We start from the raw sequence: 19387 nt of genomic DNA on the forward strand, positions 1-19387 counted from the left end.
TTCTGACTTTACAACAGCCTATGTAAAGGCATCTAACCCCTGCAGCAGCTTATAGCACTAGTCACCTTACGGTCCCATAATCAGTATTCATTCAACATAACTACATATTGCCAGGAAGCTTCCCTACTGTATTTCTATGTATGGGTTATTCAACTATAGCTAGCATCAGCTAGACAATTCTTCTGTCCCTGGTCAAACATTCAGCAGGCCTTAACACATTAATTCTGGTGCTTCTCAGTTGTTCTCTTGTGACACTGCTGTTGCCTAAAAGAAAGAGGAGAGATTCTTTTAAAAGAAAAGACTTGAGTAGATTATGATGCCCCATCTACTTAAGGTACATATATGGCTCCCATTACCATAGTAGCTGGGTGCCTCAATCTTTAATGTATTTATTCTCACAACACCTGTGTGAGAGAGGGAAGTGAGGCAGAGAAAGACCATATGATATGGTGTGACCTTGGGTATGTCCGTGGCAGAACAGGGAATTTAACTCTGGTCTCCTGAACCCCTGACTCGTGCCCTATCCACACCAGACATCCTTCCTCTCAGACCTATTGAATCAAGCTTGATCCTGTCAGGAAAATTAGACCCCCAGTTTAGTGGGGATGGGGGGTGAGAATCATCTAACTGCACTTGCACATGAATGCCTACTAGCAAAAAACATGATGATGTACTATACCTATCAGAGGGCAGGATCAAGCTTATGGGATTTTTCTTGGCAAGCAAGTTCTCTATATTAATACTCTGGTATAAATACACAGTAGCACTCAAAGTGCACTCTAGATCCATATAGTTTTCTTTGACTAAGCACATAGCAGGCTACTTTCTGGGGGAAAGTCACTGGTAAGTTAACTGATTAACACTGAAAAAACCAGGCTTTCAGTGTTTGGCATGTTATTCTCTGATTCAATGATATCCTATGATTCTGTGTACAACTGGGTGCAGGTGCACACAGAATTTCTGAATAATTGACCGATTAGCTTTAAAAATCCTCCAGCACAGCTAGATTCCTCTATTAAACCCTAGCTAAACATTTAATGACAACTAATTGAAAAGTACATCAGGAGTTTACTTGCACATTTTGTTTAGTTTGAATGAAAAGGAAAGCTAACAGAAAGTGTTGCATGTTTATAATATTTAGATTTTCAGGTAGATTTTCTTGTTCCTAAGAAAACGTACATACACTTTGCACTATCCTTTGTATTTTTAACCTCTCCTCCCATCTTGCACTTTCCTGCCTCCCCATGTTCCTCTGAGACCTGGTAAACAGCAAAAGACTGTCCGTTTCCAATGAGCTTTCCAGAAACCCTCACTGAAGCCAACAGTTTTCTGCAACATGCAGTCATTTGAGACAGCTGTATGGCCAAACCCAGGTTCCATCCAGCCCCTGTTTACCAGTTGCGGTTACTGGAACTAAGTGGAGACATCCAATGACTAAGATTTTTCCCTCTCAAAAATCAGATAAAACTTCCCATCATAGGTACAAAAGTTACCAGTTGCTACAGAACAAGAACAGGAAAATATTTGAAGTTCAAATAGCTAGTTTCCAAATATTTCACTTGTTATCTTACACACACAAACCAACCAAGACTTCCTCTCAGGTAAATTTTTTTTAAAGAAATAGAAAACACAAGCAGCAAAAATCTTGAATTTTTACTCTCATGTGACTGTGCTATTCAAAATTTATCTTATTTCTTCTGGATGATAAGGACTGGAAGGAGTTTAGTTGTCTGGAGGACTTTCACACGTGTAAAGTTTACAGTTTGGGTGCTTTAATGTGAAAAGCTGCAAAGAAGCACAGCTATTTGCATTGTGCTTGTTGGACTGCAGGGATTTTGCCCATTATACATAAAACCTTAGCAGAACTTCACCTACTAAAGGCTTGATCACTCATTTCCTGCTAGTCCATCAGTGAGAGTTAAGAGTGCTCAGTACCTCTCAGCATCAAGCCCTCTGTGAACATCCAGTCCAGCCATGGGCTATCCTAAACAAGGTCCTGAAAATCTGCCCCATTTCTTTACCATTAAGCAGCTTTCCTTCTATAAAGGTCCTAAATTGTGGCCAGGTTTAGACACACTAAAGAGTTCCAGAGGGAAGCCCACCACTCCCAGTCCTGGTACTGAGAGCTCCAGACAGAGACGAACACAGCATTGGTGCTATGCCACTAAGCAGACCAACCTTGCTCGGGGAGTCTGCATTTCACAGTTTGTTTTTTAAAAATGTCATGACACTGTCAGTTTTTGTTGCCAACAAATTACAGGGAGAAAACACTTGAAATGTGAAACTGCTTAGCCCAACAGCACCCTCAACTCCTTTTGCTATCAAGGGGAGCTGATGGCTCCTCTGTACCTCATAAGATTGGACCTTTTTTTACTGGGGAGCAGGGGGCAGATGGATGAGCAGAGCCAGTAATACCTAAATCCAATTGCAGTTTGGACAAATGACACTGCCCCATCTGTGAAATGGAGATAATCCTTGCCTGCCTCCTAGGGATGCTGTGAGAATAATATTTGTACCATGCTTTGAAGAGGCAAAGGAAGAACTTCAGTGTAAGTGCAAAGTAGCATTTTAAAAACTGTGTGTAAAGGGAAACTTAAAGTTGACACCAAAACTGAGCTTCCTTTTGAAACATGTTTCATCTCTATCCTAAAAATGACCAGACAGTCCATAACAAGAACTGTGCTTGTGCTGGACAACCCACCAAGAGAGCCAAGGGCTGGTTTGCAATGATGGGCAGCAACACAGCAAGCTAGGTCTCTGCTCTGTTCACATGAGGACACAGGATAGTTGAACATAAAGGGTATTCATTAGCTTGTACTTACACCTGGAGTCCTTTCTCCAAACTGACTATAGAATGTCATTTTGACTTTATGCTTGTGTCCGGTTCTTTGATCAAAGGTGTTACAGCTGTCAAAGGATGGGCTGTACAAGTGCAGACTAACAGCAGACTCTGTGTGGCTTGTGTTCTCCACACGGTGCAGGCCAATGGAGTCTAGACAAGCGAGGACATAAGAGGAAAGGCTGCATTAACAGACAGATCTAATTAAATCTGATACGTGCCTGGAAAAGCACCATCTCTAAACCAACAAGACAGCTGGACATACCCACGCTTTCAGGATGAATTTTTAACTCAAAAAAGAGAATTTGGGTTTTACTCTTTAGGACAGATCCCCAAACTCATTGGGACTTCAGAATGTCTTGCTCTCTAACTTTCCATATATAGAATTTTTTGTTATCTACTGTGGTATAAAGCTTAACAGGAATCTACAGAAGCTTTAGGAAGAGCACATGGTTGGTAATTTATTATCAGCTGCCATCCCCAAATGATACTTTCTTTCCTAGGAGACATTGGTGCTCTGAAGATGTTGGATGGAAGATTTGTTTTTCTAAAGAATAAACAAGATATTTCAGAGGAAAACAGGGTTTTGCATTGCTAGTCTTCAGCCTGATAACAAGGACATCAACCATGTTAAGACTGAACTACTTGAGTTTCAAGTGTAAATTCCTGGGCAAGGAGACAGTTGCTTTCTTTTACAGTTGTCCATCTTCCAATTACCCTTTCCCATTTGTCTGGGCTTTTATTTAAAGTGACAAATTACCAGAGCATGGCAAACATCCAATCTTCACTGAAACAGCAAATATAATTGAACAGGTAATAAAACAAGCCACTGCCCACAGTGTGGCTATTAATAAGTTGACAGCACTTTCAGAGAACCAGAGGGCAGAAGCAGAGTTCTATAAAATACCCAAAGTCCAAACATTAAATCTACCAAAACTCATGTTGATTGAGCACTGTGGAAGAATTTTAAAAACTGCTCAAGAGTTCAAGAATTAAAATTTATGATTCCCAGAGCAAATGCAACTCAGCCCTTTATGCTTATGTAATATCTTATATAATACTCACCCCTTAATTGTACAATGTAGCCCAGATACTGTTACTGTGGGAAGCACTGGTGCATTCCAACTTTGGCTCATTTAAACTATACACCTGTACATTTCATTTACACTTTCATTTAATGAGGGTAAAAATCCCTAAGTTTATATTCATGTACTGAGAGATTAAAATCAACTCACTCCTGTGAGTTGTCTTATAAGCAAAGTAGAAACACCAAGTAATAGGCAACTAGCACAAAAAGGAACTGCCATGCTACATGGGATATTCTTTCTGCATCAGCACCATTTATTTGAATGTGCAGATATCCAAATAGAAACAAATTGTGAATGCACAGCATTTAATTTTCTGTTACTTTTAAGTTGAAATATCCAGCCAGGAAACACAGCAGAGGAGCTAGGCATACAGTTCTCTCAGAGGACTAGTTAGAGGCTTTTAAAAAGATTGCTTTAAAAACAAACAATAACCCAAACAATTTGTTTTTGGAGCATACACACACATAAAGTGCAAATGTTTTCTGAACCAGTAAAAAAGACTGACTTCCCAATGCACTGATTGTATTATAAAAAAAAACACCCCTTGACCCCCAATAAAAACCCTGAGCACTTGAACAGATTTCTCTCTCCTTCCACTTCAGAAAGTTTGGTTAATGAAAATCCACCTCTGGGGTGAGAGCAAGCATAGAAAATAATCAGAAGAAAAAGTTTTCAGGAAGTTTTCAAAGGCACTGGCCTCTGGCTGGCTAGCCAAAAGACTAGCTGTACAGGGGTCAAGTAAATTGTTCAAGCCTTTTGTTTTATTTGCAAGCTTCTCACAACAGAAGTAAATAAGAAAACAGCATACAGTGCCTACAGAGAGTTGTATAGAAGCAGTTACACATATTACAATGTGTCAGAAGTAGTCAAGAAGTCCACCATTTTCATACAATATTGTGCACTACTTCACTACTTGTGCTGAGCACTGCAGGACTGGGCTTTAGTGTACTTTTGTACATAGTGAACATTGTTCAACAAAAAAGACCCCTCCACTCTCTACCCCAAGTCAAGATAGGTATGAGCTACTGTGCATCCTAAAAAGTGTAAATACAGAATTCTAAAAGACCAGAGCAATGTTCATTTCAATCATTATCCATTCTATTGCTGGCTATTAGACGTACTGATTGTGTGGGCAATTACTGTTCTACTACAGTTTTGTTCTTCGGCTTTCCATTGTAACCCAAAAGGACCTTACACACCCAAGAGATATTTTCTTCATAAATCCAAACAGAGACCTGCAGGACCGGCTCTAGGTACCAGCTAAGGAAGCTGGTGCCTGGGGCGGCAAATCAGAAGGGGCGGCACTCCTTTCTCGGTGGCACTTCGGCGGCTGCTTTTTTGTTTTGTTTTGTTTTGTTTTTTTTGCTTCGCTGCTTGGGGTGGCAAAAAAGGTAGAGCCAGCCCTGGAGACTTGTATGAATTTTGGATTTTCATACATGTGATTTGCCTATTGCTTTACATTTTCAACTTCACATCCACATGCATTTTCAGTTAGTGATTTGGAGCTCAATCCTGCAAGGCTCTGAGCATTCAGGAGCTGTTGAAGGATCTTAGCCTTTACTGCAGTATCTTAATCATGAATTTAGATGAATGGGGCTTTTTTAGACTGTTTAAGTTTAAACACAAGTTTGAGGAGAGTCTGAGTCTGCACAGGTGCTGTATACAACAGGTTTAGACGAAATACAAGAACCTATAGCTAGACCAGTTTATTAAAGAGTGAACTTTTCAGTTAAGAGTTATAATCATTGATGGACAGCAATGAAATGGTCATATATGAGACATTAAAAAGAAGCTTACCGTTGATATAGGCACATTGATTTTCCCCCCAAACTTGTTCTGATTTCTTTGTCATTGCTCCAGTCCCTTTTTTCCCAGGCCACTCAAACAGAGTCTCTTTTAGATTCCCCTGAAGGATCTTCATAAAGCAGTGTGAGTCAGTGTGATCATGAATACTGCTATAGAAACACAGAATAGCTGAACTCAGTGTGATGTATACATTTAATACCACCTACTACAAATTTAACAGACTACTTCTGGGGGAATTCTGCGCCAAAAAATTAAAAATTCTATGCACAATATTTTTAAAATATGCATATTTTATTTGTCAAAATAACACAATATAGTCATGCTAGTTTCAAGTATTTTGGTAATTTATTTCAAAATACCTGTAAGCAAGTATGTCTGTAACAATACAGACAACAAAAAAGATTCCAGAAATGTTTTTTGACAAATAGATTCCTTATTAGGCATATTAATACAGAACTTTGACTCATAATTCATGTAAATTACAAAACAGAAACATATTTCCACACCCCTCAGAAACAGTGCAAAGGCTTGGGGGAATCTGGGGTAACAGAGGAGCTGAGGGATAGGGAAGTAATTGCTAGGAAGGAGCCTAGGAGTGAACCTGGAAGGTTGCTGGGTCTGGGTGGGAGAAGTATGGAACAGGGTTTTTCTTGGGGGGGGTGATTTTTAGGGAGTGGGGAGCATCTCCCATGCAGAGTCTGGATGACTCCTAGCTTCTCCCATTCAGTCAGGCACATCTTCTCCTGTCCCCATGTGTCCCTACACCTGCCCCCATCCCCATGTGGTCCAGCACCCCTACTCCCATTTAGCCCCTGCCCCAGTCTGTTCCCTGCACTAGCCCTTCTGAACCCTCATCTATGTGACCCTCCCAGAAGCTCCCTGTTCCCTGCTCTATCCATCCCCCCATATCCCAGACCTCCTCACCTGGCCCTGTGGGCAGGGCGCTATGAGGAAAGCTGCCCCTCATCCTCCCTATCCGCAGCTGGCTGCGAGCCAACTGTTCTCTGTTCTGGTGCCACAGCAGCCCTGATGGGCGAAAGGCGTGATTGCAGCGCCTCTCCGGCAGAATGTATTTTCTGCTGAGAAAAAAATCTGCGGGGGACATGAATTCTGCACGTGCGCAGTGGCAAAGAATTCCCCCAGAAGAAACAGACACTATGGTGTATTGTAGAGGTATAACAGTATGTGCAGGACATGAATGTTATTGCACACTTGTCACATTATCAGAACACCAGCAAATCTCAAAGAAATATTTACTGTGACTGAAAGATACTCAATAAAGGCTGGTGTATTAGAAAGCTATTACAATAACTTAACAACAAAAAGGTAGTTGGAAAATTTAGCAGATAACTACTAGCTGAAGGATTAACCATACTAGCCAGAAGTAAACACAAAAGCAAAGTCTAGGTAACACACGCTGGCTGTTGAGAAACAACAGGGCACTTTCCATGGACTTTGCTTGGGGGTTCTATCTTTCCTATCAGTTACAGTCTAGGAATAAACTTGAAACTCCACCCCACTTGGAGTTCCACTGGGAGAGGGAGCTTTCTACTTCGTCTCCATCTTCAGGGCTTCTTTGCTGCTGTGATGGATGTGAGGTACACAGGAGAAAGGAAGTTTCACTGCTTCCCACTGGATTTAATAGCAACAATTAAACTGACCAGACAGAGCTGTTCATTTCACTTTGCTGTTGTTTGGCAAAGCTGTGATCAGCAGCAGGAGCACTGGTGCAGGCTGGCTACCTACTCAGAAATACATTTGAATTGCTATATTTGCAGCCGTAAGGGCTAGAAATGTACTTAAAAAGAAATTAAAGCTTCACTGCTGCAGAAGTTGATGGCTTCGTACTCACTCAGGCAAGTGGATTTTTTGACCCCAATGTACAAGGCTAATCAAGCTTCAATCTAGAATATGATGGATTTAAGTGTTATACACAGCAAATGTTCCAATCCAAACAGAAGTTATATTGCTGTTGACTTGCAAAGCAGGGTTTTTTTAAGTAGGCAAGTTCATGAATGCCATGTAGTCACTCCCTCAGCAGTTTCTCTTCCAATTAATCATGTTAACTATTTTATCCTTCTTACATAGGGAGTGAAAACCAGTTGTGGTATCACTTTAGTCACCAGCAGATGCTTGTCCAAATCATAAACCAATACACCATTTGACAATAATTTTAGTCTCTGTTCAGAAAAGACCCTATACTAAAGAGCTGGTGGGCTGCAGATCTAGACTGCCCTCTTACATCTATTTGGGGAAGCATGGCACCATCCCAAATTAGACCTGACAATGTTAATTCATTTTCACATCTAAAGCAAACAATTATAGTTTTTCTGCTTAAATGCAGATTATGTGACAAAAAATTACAGGCTAGAACTTTTTTTGGTTAGCCAACAAAGTTGTGAAAGAACCTCAGAGAGACAGATCCTGCCCCCATGTCCGCAGGCACATAAAACCACCCAATAAGCAACAGTCCTGGCAAGGTTCAGCACTGCAGAAGACGCAGGCTATACAGAATATATATAGGAAGTTTGAAACTCCTGCATACCATAGAAGAAAGCTCTGCAGGGAGCTTCAGAGGCACTATGACAGTGATTCTCAAACTTTTGTACTGGTGACCCCTTTCACACAGAAAGCCTCTGACTGCAACCCCCCCTTATAAATAAAAAACACCTTTTTTATATATTTAACACCATTATAAATGCTGGAGGCAAAGCAGGGTTTGGGGTGGAGGCTGACAGCTCGCGACCCCCCACATAACCTCATGACCCCCTGAGGGGTCCCGACCCCCAGTTTGAGAACCCCTGCACTATGACTATGCAGATCCACCAGTCGATGCCCCCATACATCTCATGTAGACTGGTCACAGCAGCTGTTGTCCCTTTATCATTGTGATAGCAACCACAAAGTGGCCTTGTTATACAGTAGCGTGGGGTGGGGAGAGTTCATTCCTTCCCACACTCCAAACTGCCTAATCCAACCTCGTTTTCTCAGGCTGGCCACACAGACCAGGATTTAAACTATATAGGTGTAATAGAAGCAAAAGCTTTTATAGCCTCTAATACATGGGCCTGATCCTGCAGTTCTGATCAGGCAGAACTCCTATAAAATAACTGCAGTTTTACTAAAGAATGCAAGATCCAGCTCTGTAACTGTAAGGTTAAAAAAGCTCAATGGACAAAACAGAAGCTTAGATTTGGTGGAAGACTGAAAACCGCAGAAATGCCCTAAAATCATGAGATACACAATTTTCAAAATTACCCCTTTGGCATAGTCATCCTGATTATTACTACTTATTTTATTTGTAGTTATCAGTTAACCACCCTCTACCCATTAATGTTTGTGAGGAAGATGGTTTGTCTCTTATTACAGGACAATGACACACAGTAGTACACAGACCAAATGAAAAATACTGTAGCTTTATTTCTGTCTGCAGGTATCAAGCTGTTTGGATACAAACCTGCCATGTCCTTCACCCCAGCATAAGATCATCAAGTTGAACTTTCCATTTCCTTTATCCACAAGATTTCTTGTGTATCTGAAATTGAAAACATCTGTGGTTTTTAAAAATATATGTGTGTGCATATAAAGAAATAACAGGGAATATAAACATGGTTAGTGGCAGCCTATATTACAAGGTTTCTTAGCTTTGGAAAGCAAATTATATGCAGAGAAAGTGAAATGGAATTTTTAAGTGGTTTTTGCCACTGCACTTTTTCAGGTTGGAAAAAAAACGGACATACAACTAGCGCTTGATAGGATCAGGAAAGCTTTTAAATTAAATCCAGTACTGAGGGTTGGATGTATATATCTGAAACTGAAGGAGAAGAGAAAATCTAATATAAATAGTTGCTGAATGAGATCATTTTAACAGCAGGCTTTCTAATTAGAAACAGAGTACTGCAACAAAGAAAAGAAATGTGTACATTTTTCTACAGTTCACTTTCAAATGTTCTTGATTTTCCTTTCGGTGACTGCATTCTTTTGCACTGGGCAAAGATTTTTGAAGTATAGGGGTTACCGCATATGGTAAAACTGTTGCTTTTCTGGACTATTCTGGTTTTTTGTACTTATAATTTTTTTGTACGTCTGAAACCCAATACCAACACAGTAATTTCTGTCAAACAGCTACACCCAAAACAAAGCTCGGAAGAGCAGAAGATACGAAAAAAGTTTCCTATATTAAATCAAACAAAAAGAAAAGCAGAAAAGGCTTGCTTTTTACATACATGTTATTCATGTGGTTAATCAAGGGTATGTTCCATTCTCATGGCTTGAGGGCCTCCTGTCCCTAAACAATACAGGTGATTTCATCCTCTGATTCCTAACTGAAGGCCCAATCCTGCAAGCTCGTACATGAGTAGCCTCATTGATTTCAATAGGGTTACTGACAGTGTGAAAGGTGAAGCATATGCTTATACCTTTGCAGGCCCGGGGTCTTAAGCAGTATGAGTCCCTAACAAAAAGTGTCCCTCTGCCGCAGCCACTAGTAACTGGTGGGAGATTCTCACTTGGCACGCAGAAGAAGTTTTTCTGTTTGTGTTAACTGGCTGTTTGTTTTGCCTAATCTGCTGTTTTCCCACAAGATATCCCTTTGTTGTATTCTGTCAAAACAGCATGGTGGTAACAAATTATTTTCAGTTCATCCCACATATTTTGCCTTAACTGAATCATAAAGTTAGTTTCTGCATTTCATCTCATTCCATCTTTAGTTTCTTCACTATTTTTAATTTTAATTTTTATATAAAAGTTCTCTTCTATATGACATCACAATACAAGTTTTGTCTGATTAAACAGGTCACAATCTGTCATTTCTGCACAGCATGGGTGGCTGGCTACGCATACATCTAGTGTTACAATGCTTATATCGGAACACAAGTTTTGAGGTTTGTTCTGAATGGGAAAAAAGTCAAACTGAGAAGAAAGGAGTTTATTTTTTAATCCAGTATAATGCATCCACAATAAAGAGGAAAAATAAGGTTTTTTTTAGAAGTGTAGAAATAATGTATGTTTGAGTTACAATGGAAAGACACCAGCTGCAAGGGGCAAATCAATATTTAGAAAAGTAACAATTACTGTTAAGCGTGAACTGATATTGTACTTTCTTCTCGGCTAAAGCAAGAATATGATAGAAGAAAAATCTAGTCTGATGATATCAGAGGGGGCTGAGGGAAAGGAATCAAACAAACAAAGAAAGTGAAGAAGGGACAACATGGTACTTCTCACAGCCTGATGACAGGATATTGTGCACACCCCCAAGTGTTCAATGAAACTAGATCCCACACTTTAAGGTGATGTGTTTTCCCCCCATCCAAGATTTAGCAACATGCCTGACACACTTAAATGTAGAGGTGGGCAGGAAGTGGTTTTCCCGTCCGACAAATATTTTCAAGAATGCAAGTTTTCCGGTTTTGCATCAAGATGAAACTGAGACCTTTTACAGCTTTCCACAAGAAACCAGAGTGAGAGACATACCACTCCAAAACAGCCAAAAGCCAGCTGATTAGGGCACTCACCTAAGACATAATCAGTCAAGTTCTCTCTGGTCATCATATTAAAGGGAAGGATGTTCTTGAGGTTAAGGTACGGGAGTGGGATACAGATGATGTAGAGTCTATTCCAGGTTCTGACAGAGACTGCCTCTGTGAATCTGGAGAAATCACTCAGGATAAGTTTATCTTGGGAATTTTCATTACTCTTTTCCCACTGTCTAGCCCTATTCCAATGGTAATAGTGTTTAGTATAAACAATGTATGGGTGCCAGCTGACACAGTGGTAGAAATCCCTGTACTCTGTCTACACCTGCCCTTCCACTAGTGGAGCTCAAGGATGCTGGGCTGAGTGCTAGTGTAGCTGAGTCTGTAACTCAGTTCCTCACCTGCAAACTGGGATAATACTTGCCCTACCTTGCAGGGGTGGCATGAGGACAACTTCATGAATGTCCGGAGGGGGGTGCGGCACTGATGAACACTGCAGAAAATCCTATAAACTAGGGTGACCATATTTCCCAAAGGGAAAATGGGACACCACATCGCGCTAGCCCAAGGCCTCCTGTTGCCCCCCCATGTGGGGCTGGCCCGAGCCGATAGCCTGAGCCCTGCTTCCCCCACCCCTCAGCTGGTGTCGCTGTTCACTCAAGCCCTGCCCACATCTGAGCCCTGCCTCTCCCTCCCACCCCCATGAAGCTGCCGTTGCCACTCACCCCCTGCACCCCACTTTTGGACAAAAGTGGCATTTGTCCCGCTTGCTCTTGACAAATGTCTAAGTTACTTTTGCCAGAAAAGTCAGGACAGCCGGGACAGCCCTGTCCCGGCCCAAACAGGATGTCTGGGCACCCCCTACCCTAAACAGATAGTCATACATAAGCACAGCTCTAAAGTTTGTCTATTATCTTGGTAATTAGCCAGGATGGGAGAAATTGAGAGGGGTGGGGGAATCAATCTAAGCTCCTGCATTAGGACACTGCCCATGCACTCAGGTCTGCCCATTGACTTCATACTCTTCTACACCAGTACTGAGCTTCCCGCTCAACCCTTAGACTGGAGAGCAGCTGCACAGGGTAACTTTGGAGCCACAGTCCATGTCCTTCCCATGGTAATAGTGTTTATTATAAACAGTGTCTGGGTGCCAGCTGCAGCACAGGGCAAACAATCATAGATTACCAGGGTTGGCAGGGACCTCAGGAGGTCATCTAGTCCAACCCCCTGCTCAAAGCAGGGCCAATCCCCAATTTTTGGCTCAGCTCCCTAAATGGCCCCCTCAAGGACTGAACTCACAACCCTGGGTTTAGCAGGCCAATGCTCCAACCACTGAGCTATCCCTCCCCCCAACAATCTGCGCCAGGTCCCGGCAAGTGATGCCCAGGAGCCCATGGGGCAGAGACTGCTCCTGGTCCTGACGCCCTCCAGCTTCATCAGGCTAGACAGCAAGCCCCGGCCAGCCAGGCAGCCACGTAGGTCACTGACGCTGGCGGGCTCTGATTTGGGCGTCGCTGAGGGGCAGCTCTGATTGGCTGCCGGAGCCCTGCCCGTGGCCCTACCTCTGAACAGCCCTTTGCCAGCCAGCGCGGAACCCTGCAAAGCAACTGGTGGGGAAGGGCAGGAGAAGGGCATAGCGCAGCGGGCATGGCGTGGGGATCCGCAGCCCGCGGAGCACAAGGAGCAGAGGGGAAGGCGGAGGGCTGCACGCGCGCCGCCGCACCCCCCGGGGGAGCACGGCGTGCGGGGAAGGGCCCAAGGAGGATTGCAGGGGAGCTCCCCCGCGCGCACCGTGTGCGGGGTCGAAAGGAGGCGCGCAAAGGAAGCGGAGCGCGGGAGCCCCGAGGGAACACGAGGCGGGGGCAGAGGAAGAGCCGAAGGGCACGGGAAAAGCCACCCCAGACCCGTGCAGGGCGGGAGAGGAGGAGTGCCTGGGAAAGGCAGCGGGAGGTGGCAGGATAGTGTTGAGAGAGGGGGTTTTACTGCCGTGACCCCTTGGTTGGGGCTGGGGGGCGGAGGGAGAAGAAGAGTTTTTGCAGAACAAAAGCCGAGGCGGATGACTGGTGCCGAGTAGACTTTATTTCAAACCACTCGCTGCACAACCGAGGCTTCTTGACCTCCGCCAGCCCGCCCCCGGAACTTGGGCTGGGGACTGGGTGGGTTTGAGCGAGCGCTTTCGCTGACCTGTCCCTAACGAGTCACCGCAGCAGGCAACAGTAAATAACTGGCCCTGCGGACACCGTTACCGAACAAGAGAGGTGAGCCCCGGCCCCCCTTCCCACAGCGCGGCGCGCACCAGCCCTGAAGACCGGCTTTGTGGAGCGCGGCGATGCGGAGCGAAAGTACCGAGCTGAGCTGAATTAGTCTCCTACTGCTGATCAGTCTGGGAAACTTGCCAAGATATTTTCTCTGGGTTCGTAGTTTCTGAGCTGTTTCCAGGAGACTGGCTTCATTCTGAATTTGCAAACGGTTCCACGGTTGGGGAGGTGCCTCCTCCCATCCGTCACCTCCTAAAACATCTTTGCTATTCCTATGAAAACCACGCATCTGGAGAACAGTTAGAACTGAAGGGAGCGGTCTAGGAAAAGCACGGAGTGTACTAGCTTTAGCAGACAATAAAATAAAGAATAAAAGCCACGTGCATCTAGATCAGATTCTTACCCACAGCTGTACCTAACTGAAATGATCGCAACAGTATAAGCAGGGGCGAGGATACAGTCCTGTTATCCAGCCCTTACAGTGACTCTTCATCATTGTTGTGTATTCCAACCATGTTCTTTATTTTACACTCTATTATAATTAAGTTTACACCGAGATGCCAGTTGCCTCCTTCACCCAGATGTCACGTTATGTAGATCCGAACTATTAGAACACCAGATGATTGCAAAGACTCCTCCTCTAATTCCTCAAACCGATTCTAAAAGATATTTGGAGTGAATGCTTCCATAGCTCCATGTATGCATGCACACATGAACTACTTCGGTTTAATTCAGGCTTCGTGGAAACTGGTCATACCTAGACTTTACATTCCACTCCTCCGAGCTCTGTTAATTTCACTTTATTTACCCCCCCCCCCAAAAATAGCACAAACGACGTCCCTCAATTCCCACCAGGTGTGTTTGTCTGTCTTGCTTGCTGCGCTGTTCATTTACTATTTAGACAGACTCCTTTTTGCATTACCACTCTAAGCACTGAAATAAGAAGTGCTGACTTTACCTGTATTGGTCAAATTGGGCATATTTCATCCACTCCACAGGGTTGCTCTCATACGATTCCATTAAGGCTTGCACCTCTTCTATACTGACTTTATCACTAGAAAATAAGTGATGCAGGATCTGGATCAGTTCCTGTAAAGTCTGCGCTTTCCACACTTCTGTTTGCACCGGCTGCTCCATGATACACCTTCCACACAACCGGCTGCAAGCAGCAAAATTGCTTGTGCTTGGACAAGCAGATTCACCTTCCCCTTCCTAGCAAACAACAAATTTTCTCGCAGCTTGGTGCTGCCTGTATTTATGCTCCTGAAGTTACAGTGGGAATGTACCAACTACCCAAGGAGGGTGGGAGGGAAGTTCACAAAACTGGTTAGTGAGCTGTGGGATCCTGGGTTATGCAAACAGAAAGAACCTCCTCCCCCCTCCTGACAAAGAGTTCAGGTATGGCTTCTTAGAGTCCCCCCTCCTTTTGTATGGGAAGGTTGCACTTCTTCATTCTAATGTTTTGCCCCACTCCCAGCCATTTTTTAAAGTGCATTTGAATCTCTTCTTTAAGTGCCAGACTCTGTAGCAGCTAGAAAGCCCCAGCCCTGCATGCTCAAGGGAAAAAGCAGGAACATTAAAAAATAAATCATGAATGGTCCCCACTCTAATCCATCTAATCTGTCTGCTTAGTGTAGTAAAGTATCCATCACCATATTATCTATCCCAGAGGTTTGCATTGCTTCACCTCATGCAGTACCGAAGTATCCCTCCTTCTCACACAACATAGCTTCAGAATGACCCCTTCTCTCCCCACAGCATACTCACCAACCCGGTTCAGCCCCTCCCCCTGCCCCTTAATAGGGGACTCCTCTTCCCAAGCTCACAGCAGTTACTTAGCCCTGCCTTGGCTGCATCAGCTCTGCAGAGCAGGGATCACTGTGTCCCCATCCTTGTCTGAGAGGAAGGGATAAAGTTTCCTAGCCAGCTGGAGGTGAAAAAGCATCAACTCTGCAGATCTCAGCTCATTTGCAATTGTCTCTGAGGATTTGAATTCCTTGATCCTCCTTCTGCAGCAACACCTAGTTTATAATATCATAAATACACTGCCCTTCAATACTTCCTTCCCTCCCAGCACCTCAAAGCACTTTACAAACATTAATGAATTTAGGGAGACAGTTTCAAAAACACTTATGTGACCTAGGAACACATGCCTAAGGAATTCTTTCTCCTAAAGTCACTGAGGCACTTTTGAATATCCCACCCTTAGTCCCAGAACAACCTAGTGAGGTAGGAAAATACGCCCATTTCACCGTGAGGGAAACTGAGGCACCAAGCAGTGATGTCTGAGGCCACATAGGAATTCTGTGGCAGAACCAGGAATAAAACCCAGGTTTTCTGACTTCTAAGATGGTCCCCTAAACATATCATCCTTCTCCTTTTCTAGTTCTGCACTTACCTTTGTGCATATCCCTGGCTTCATCAAGCACCAGGCCCTCCTTTTACCATCTCCCTATGCTGCGGGGAGAAAGGGGTTACAGCACCAAGACCTCTTCTACGGGCTACCTGCAGGCCATTAAGGTCAATATCTTCCCTCAAACCTAGCTGCTTACAAAAGGAGAGGGGAACTGTTAAATAACAGGGGCAGGTTGTCATAGACACTCCTGAAAAGTGCAGAAGCGGAGGAGGAGCAACAGACAGCACAGGCTTAGGAGGCAACCACCAAACCAATAGCCAAAAGAGAGCTCCCCAGTCATTCAAACTAGGGCTGTCAAGCAATTAAAAAAAAATCATGAATAATCGTGTGATTAATTGCACTTTTAAACAATCATAGAATGCCATTTATTTAAATATTTTGGGATGTTTTCTACATTTTCAGATATGTTTATTTCAGTTACAACACAGAATACAAAGTAAAAAACAAAAGAAATAGTATTTTTCAATTCACCTAATACAAGTACTGTAGTGCAATCTCTTTATCATGAAAGTTGAACTTACAAATGTAGAATTATGTACAAAAAACCCCTGCATTCAAAAATAAAACAATGAAAACTTCAGAGCCTACAAGTCCACTCAGTCCTACTTCTTGTTCAGCCAATCGCTCAGACAAACAAGTTTGTTTACATTTTCAGGAGATAATGCTGCCTGCTTCTTAATTAAAATGTTACCTGAAAGTAAGAACAGACATTAACATGGCACTATTGTAGCCAGTGTTGCAATGTGTTTACATGCCAGATGCGCTAAAGATTTATATGTTCCTTGATGCTTCAACCACCATTCCAGAGGATGTCTCCATGCTGATGACAGGTTCTGCTTGATAACGATCCAAAGCAGTGCAGACCAACACTTGTTAATTTTCATCATCTGAGTCAGATACCACCAGCAGAAGGTTGATTTTTTTTTTTTTTTGGTTCGGGTTCTCTAGTTTCTGCATCAGTGTTGCTCTTTTAAGACTTCTGAAAGCATGCTTCACACCTCATCCCTGTCAGATTTTGGAAGGCACTTCAGATTCTTAAATCTTGGGTTGAGTGCTGTAGCTATCTTTAGAAATTTCACATTGGTACCTTCTTTGCATTTTGTTAAATTTGCAGTGAAAGTGTTCATAAAACGAACATGTGCTGGGTCATCATCTGAGACTTCTATAACATGAAATATATGGCAGAATGCAGGTAAAACAGAGCAGGAGAGATACAATTCTCCCCCAGGGAGTTCGGTCACAAATTTAATCAACACATTTTTTTTAACAAGCGTCATCAGCATGGAAGCACGTCCTCTGGATCAATGGCCAAAGCATGAAGAGGCATATGAACCTTTAGCACATCTGGCACGTAAATATCTTGTGATGCCAGCTACAACAGTGCCATGCGAATGCCTGTTCTTTCAGGTGACATTGTAATTAAGAAGTGGGAAGCATTATCTCCTGTAAATGTAAACAAACTTGTTTCTCTTAGTGATTGGCTGAACAATATATAGGACTGAATGGACTTGCAGGCTCTAAAGTTTTACATTGTTTTGTTTTTGAGTGCAGTTATGTAACAAACAGAAAAAAACAACTTACGTATGTAAATTGCACTTTCATGATAGAGAGATTGCACTACAGTACTTGTATGAGGGGACTTGAAAAATACTGTTTCTTTTCTTTATTTGTGCAAATATATTTTGTTTATTTGTAATCAAAAATATAAAGTGAGCTCTGTACACTTTGTGTTATAATTGAAATTGATATATTTGAAAATGTAGAAAACCATCCAAAAATACGAAATACATTTCAATTGATATGCTATTGTTTAGCAGTGTGATTAATCACGATTAATTTTTTAAATTGCGGTTCATTTTTTGTAGTTAATCATGTGAGTTAACTGTGATTAAGCAACAGCCCTAATTCAAACCAGCTGGACCCATTTAGGAAGGGCAGACCCTATGCTTTTTAGCAAAACGATTTATAATTTTCCTCATTCTGTCCCTCCAGAAATAGTCCCTCTTACTTCCATGTAGTTTAGTGGAGAAAAAAAGATTTCTTCCCCATCTCCCCAAACAAACCTATTCCTAGATTTTAAATATGGCAGGTGTGCAATAGAGGGCTGGGGTGGGAGAGAACAGGTGGCTGCTGCTGAGAAAAGGGGAGAAACTAAGAGCAACACCATCTTCAGCACCTCTCTTCCACTTGTGTGAGGCCTCTCCATGTGGCTTCTCTTCTCTTTTGACAAAGCGCAGTACATGCAGTCACCATGGGGACAGGGTCATCATTTATGAACAAAACTGACATGCAATGAATCTTTCACCTTTCTGTTTATGCTATGGACATAAGAAGGAGGTAGACACTTCAAAAAGTCTCCAAGCAGGAAAGCTGTAATGAAGAAATGTAAAGGTTGACATGAGATTGATTAAAAAAAAAAAAGCCCTAAACATGTATATATTTTTTATAAAATGTAGGTAAAAGACATGATAAGGATATTTAGTTCAAATACAATTTACACTACCAGAGCACATTAAGGCCATGCTCCTGCACAGCATTTGCATCTGAGCAGTACCAGTCAGTTAAATGGGACTGCTCACATCCATTAGCACCTAGCCATGGTGACTGGAATTCTATAAACAGGACCCAGGTATACCACACTTTATTTCACGGTCACAGACTAACACTGAATTCACACCTTGCCAGAAAACTGTGCTTCTGAGTCTAGATTCAGAAGGGGGACTTAGGCATCTAAGCATAGGTGCTGGAACTAGCGGTGCTGGGGCTGCTGCCGTACCCCCTGGCTTGAAGTAGTTTCCATTATATGTAGGCTTTACAATTTGGTTCAATGGCTCACAGCACCCCACTCCCCATAAAAATTGTTCCAGCACCTCTGCACCTAAGTGCCTATTAAGTCCAACATTGGCATTTACACAACCAACCCTCAGACCCCAAGGGACTTTAGAAGCCTACAGGGTTAGGTGCCAACTATGTTTTTACCTTAAAATCCCAGACGTGCCTAAATTTCAGTGGCTGGGCACAAACACTGTCACCTAAGTCCTGATGATGTCCAGCAGCTCACTACCTAGCTCATGGCTAAATCTTGGTGGGATTCACAAACCAGGTTCTCCCTCCCTCTCTTGCTTTGGGACCCAATCCAGTAGGCATGCTCTGAATAAGCCTACATTTGCTGGAAGAGGTGGCCCCCTTGTACCCAGTGTGGGATATGGGGGTTTGAATCCCCACTCTGTCTGATATGGAGCAAGGACTTGAACCCAGGTCTCTCACATAAGTGCCCTAACCACTGGGCTGTTGAGTATTCCAGAGTGGATCTCTCTGTCTCCCCTGTTGAAACTGTTCCATTGTGTATGTATGGCTAGTCATTTCACCAAAGAGAGAGAATAGCTCCACACACACACAATTGACACTTCCCTCAATCTGCCCCTCCTCCCCTCAGTTTATCCTGGAGAAATACCTTTAAAATTAATCTAGCAGAATGGAAATAACCAAATAGAAATGGTGAAAGC

At 42.9% G+C, this 19387-nt stretch overlaps 1 protein-coding gene across 1 annotated transcript; it reads right to left on the reverse strand.

The window, feature by feature from the left end:
• Positions 1-191: 191 nt before the first annotated feature.
• On the reverse strand, positions 192-14602 carry CDO1 (cysteine dioxygenase type 1). The gene is made up of 5 exons (XM_077817342.1): positions 14424-14602; positions 9191-9268; positions 5725-5882; positions 2823-2992; positions 192-264 (listed from the first exon to the last, which is right to left on the reverse strand). Exons 1-5 carry the CDS (start codon positions 14600-14602, stop codon positions 235-237), a joined length of 615 nt encoding a protein of 204 aa, XP_077673468.1. The 3' UTR covers positions 192-234.
• Positions 14603-19387: the final 4785 nt, after the last annotated feature.

Source organism: Eretmochelys imbricata, chromosome 5, assembly GCF_965152235.1.
Source record: "Eretmochelys imbricata isolate rEreImb1 chromosome 5, rEreImb1.hap1, whole genome shotgun sequence".
In the NCBI taxonomy this organism is placed as follows: domain Eukaryota; kingdom Metazoa; phylum Chordata; order Testudines; family Cheloniidae; genus Eretmochelys; species Eretmochelys imbricata.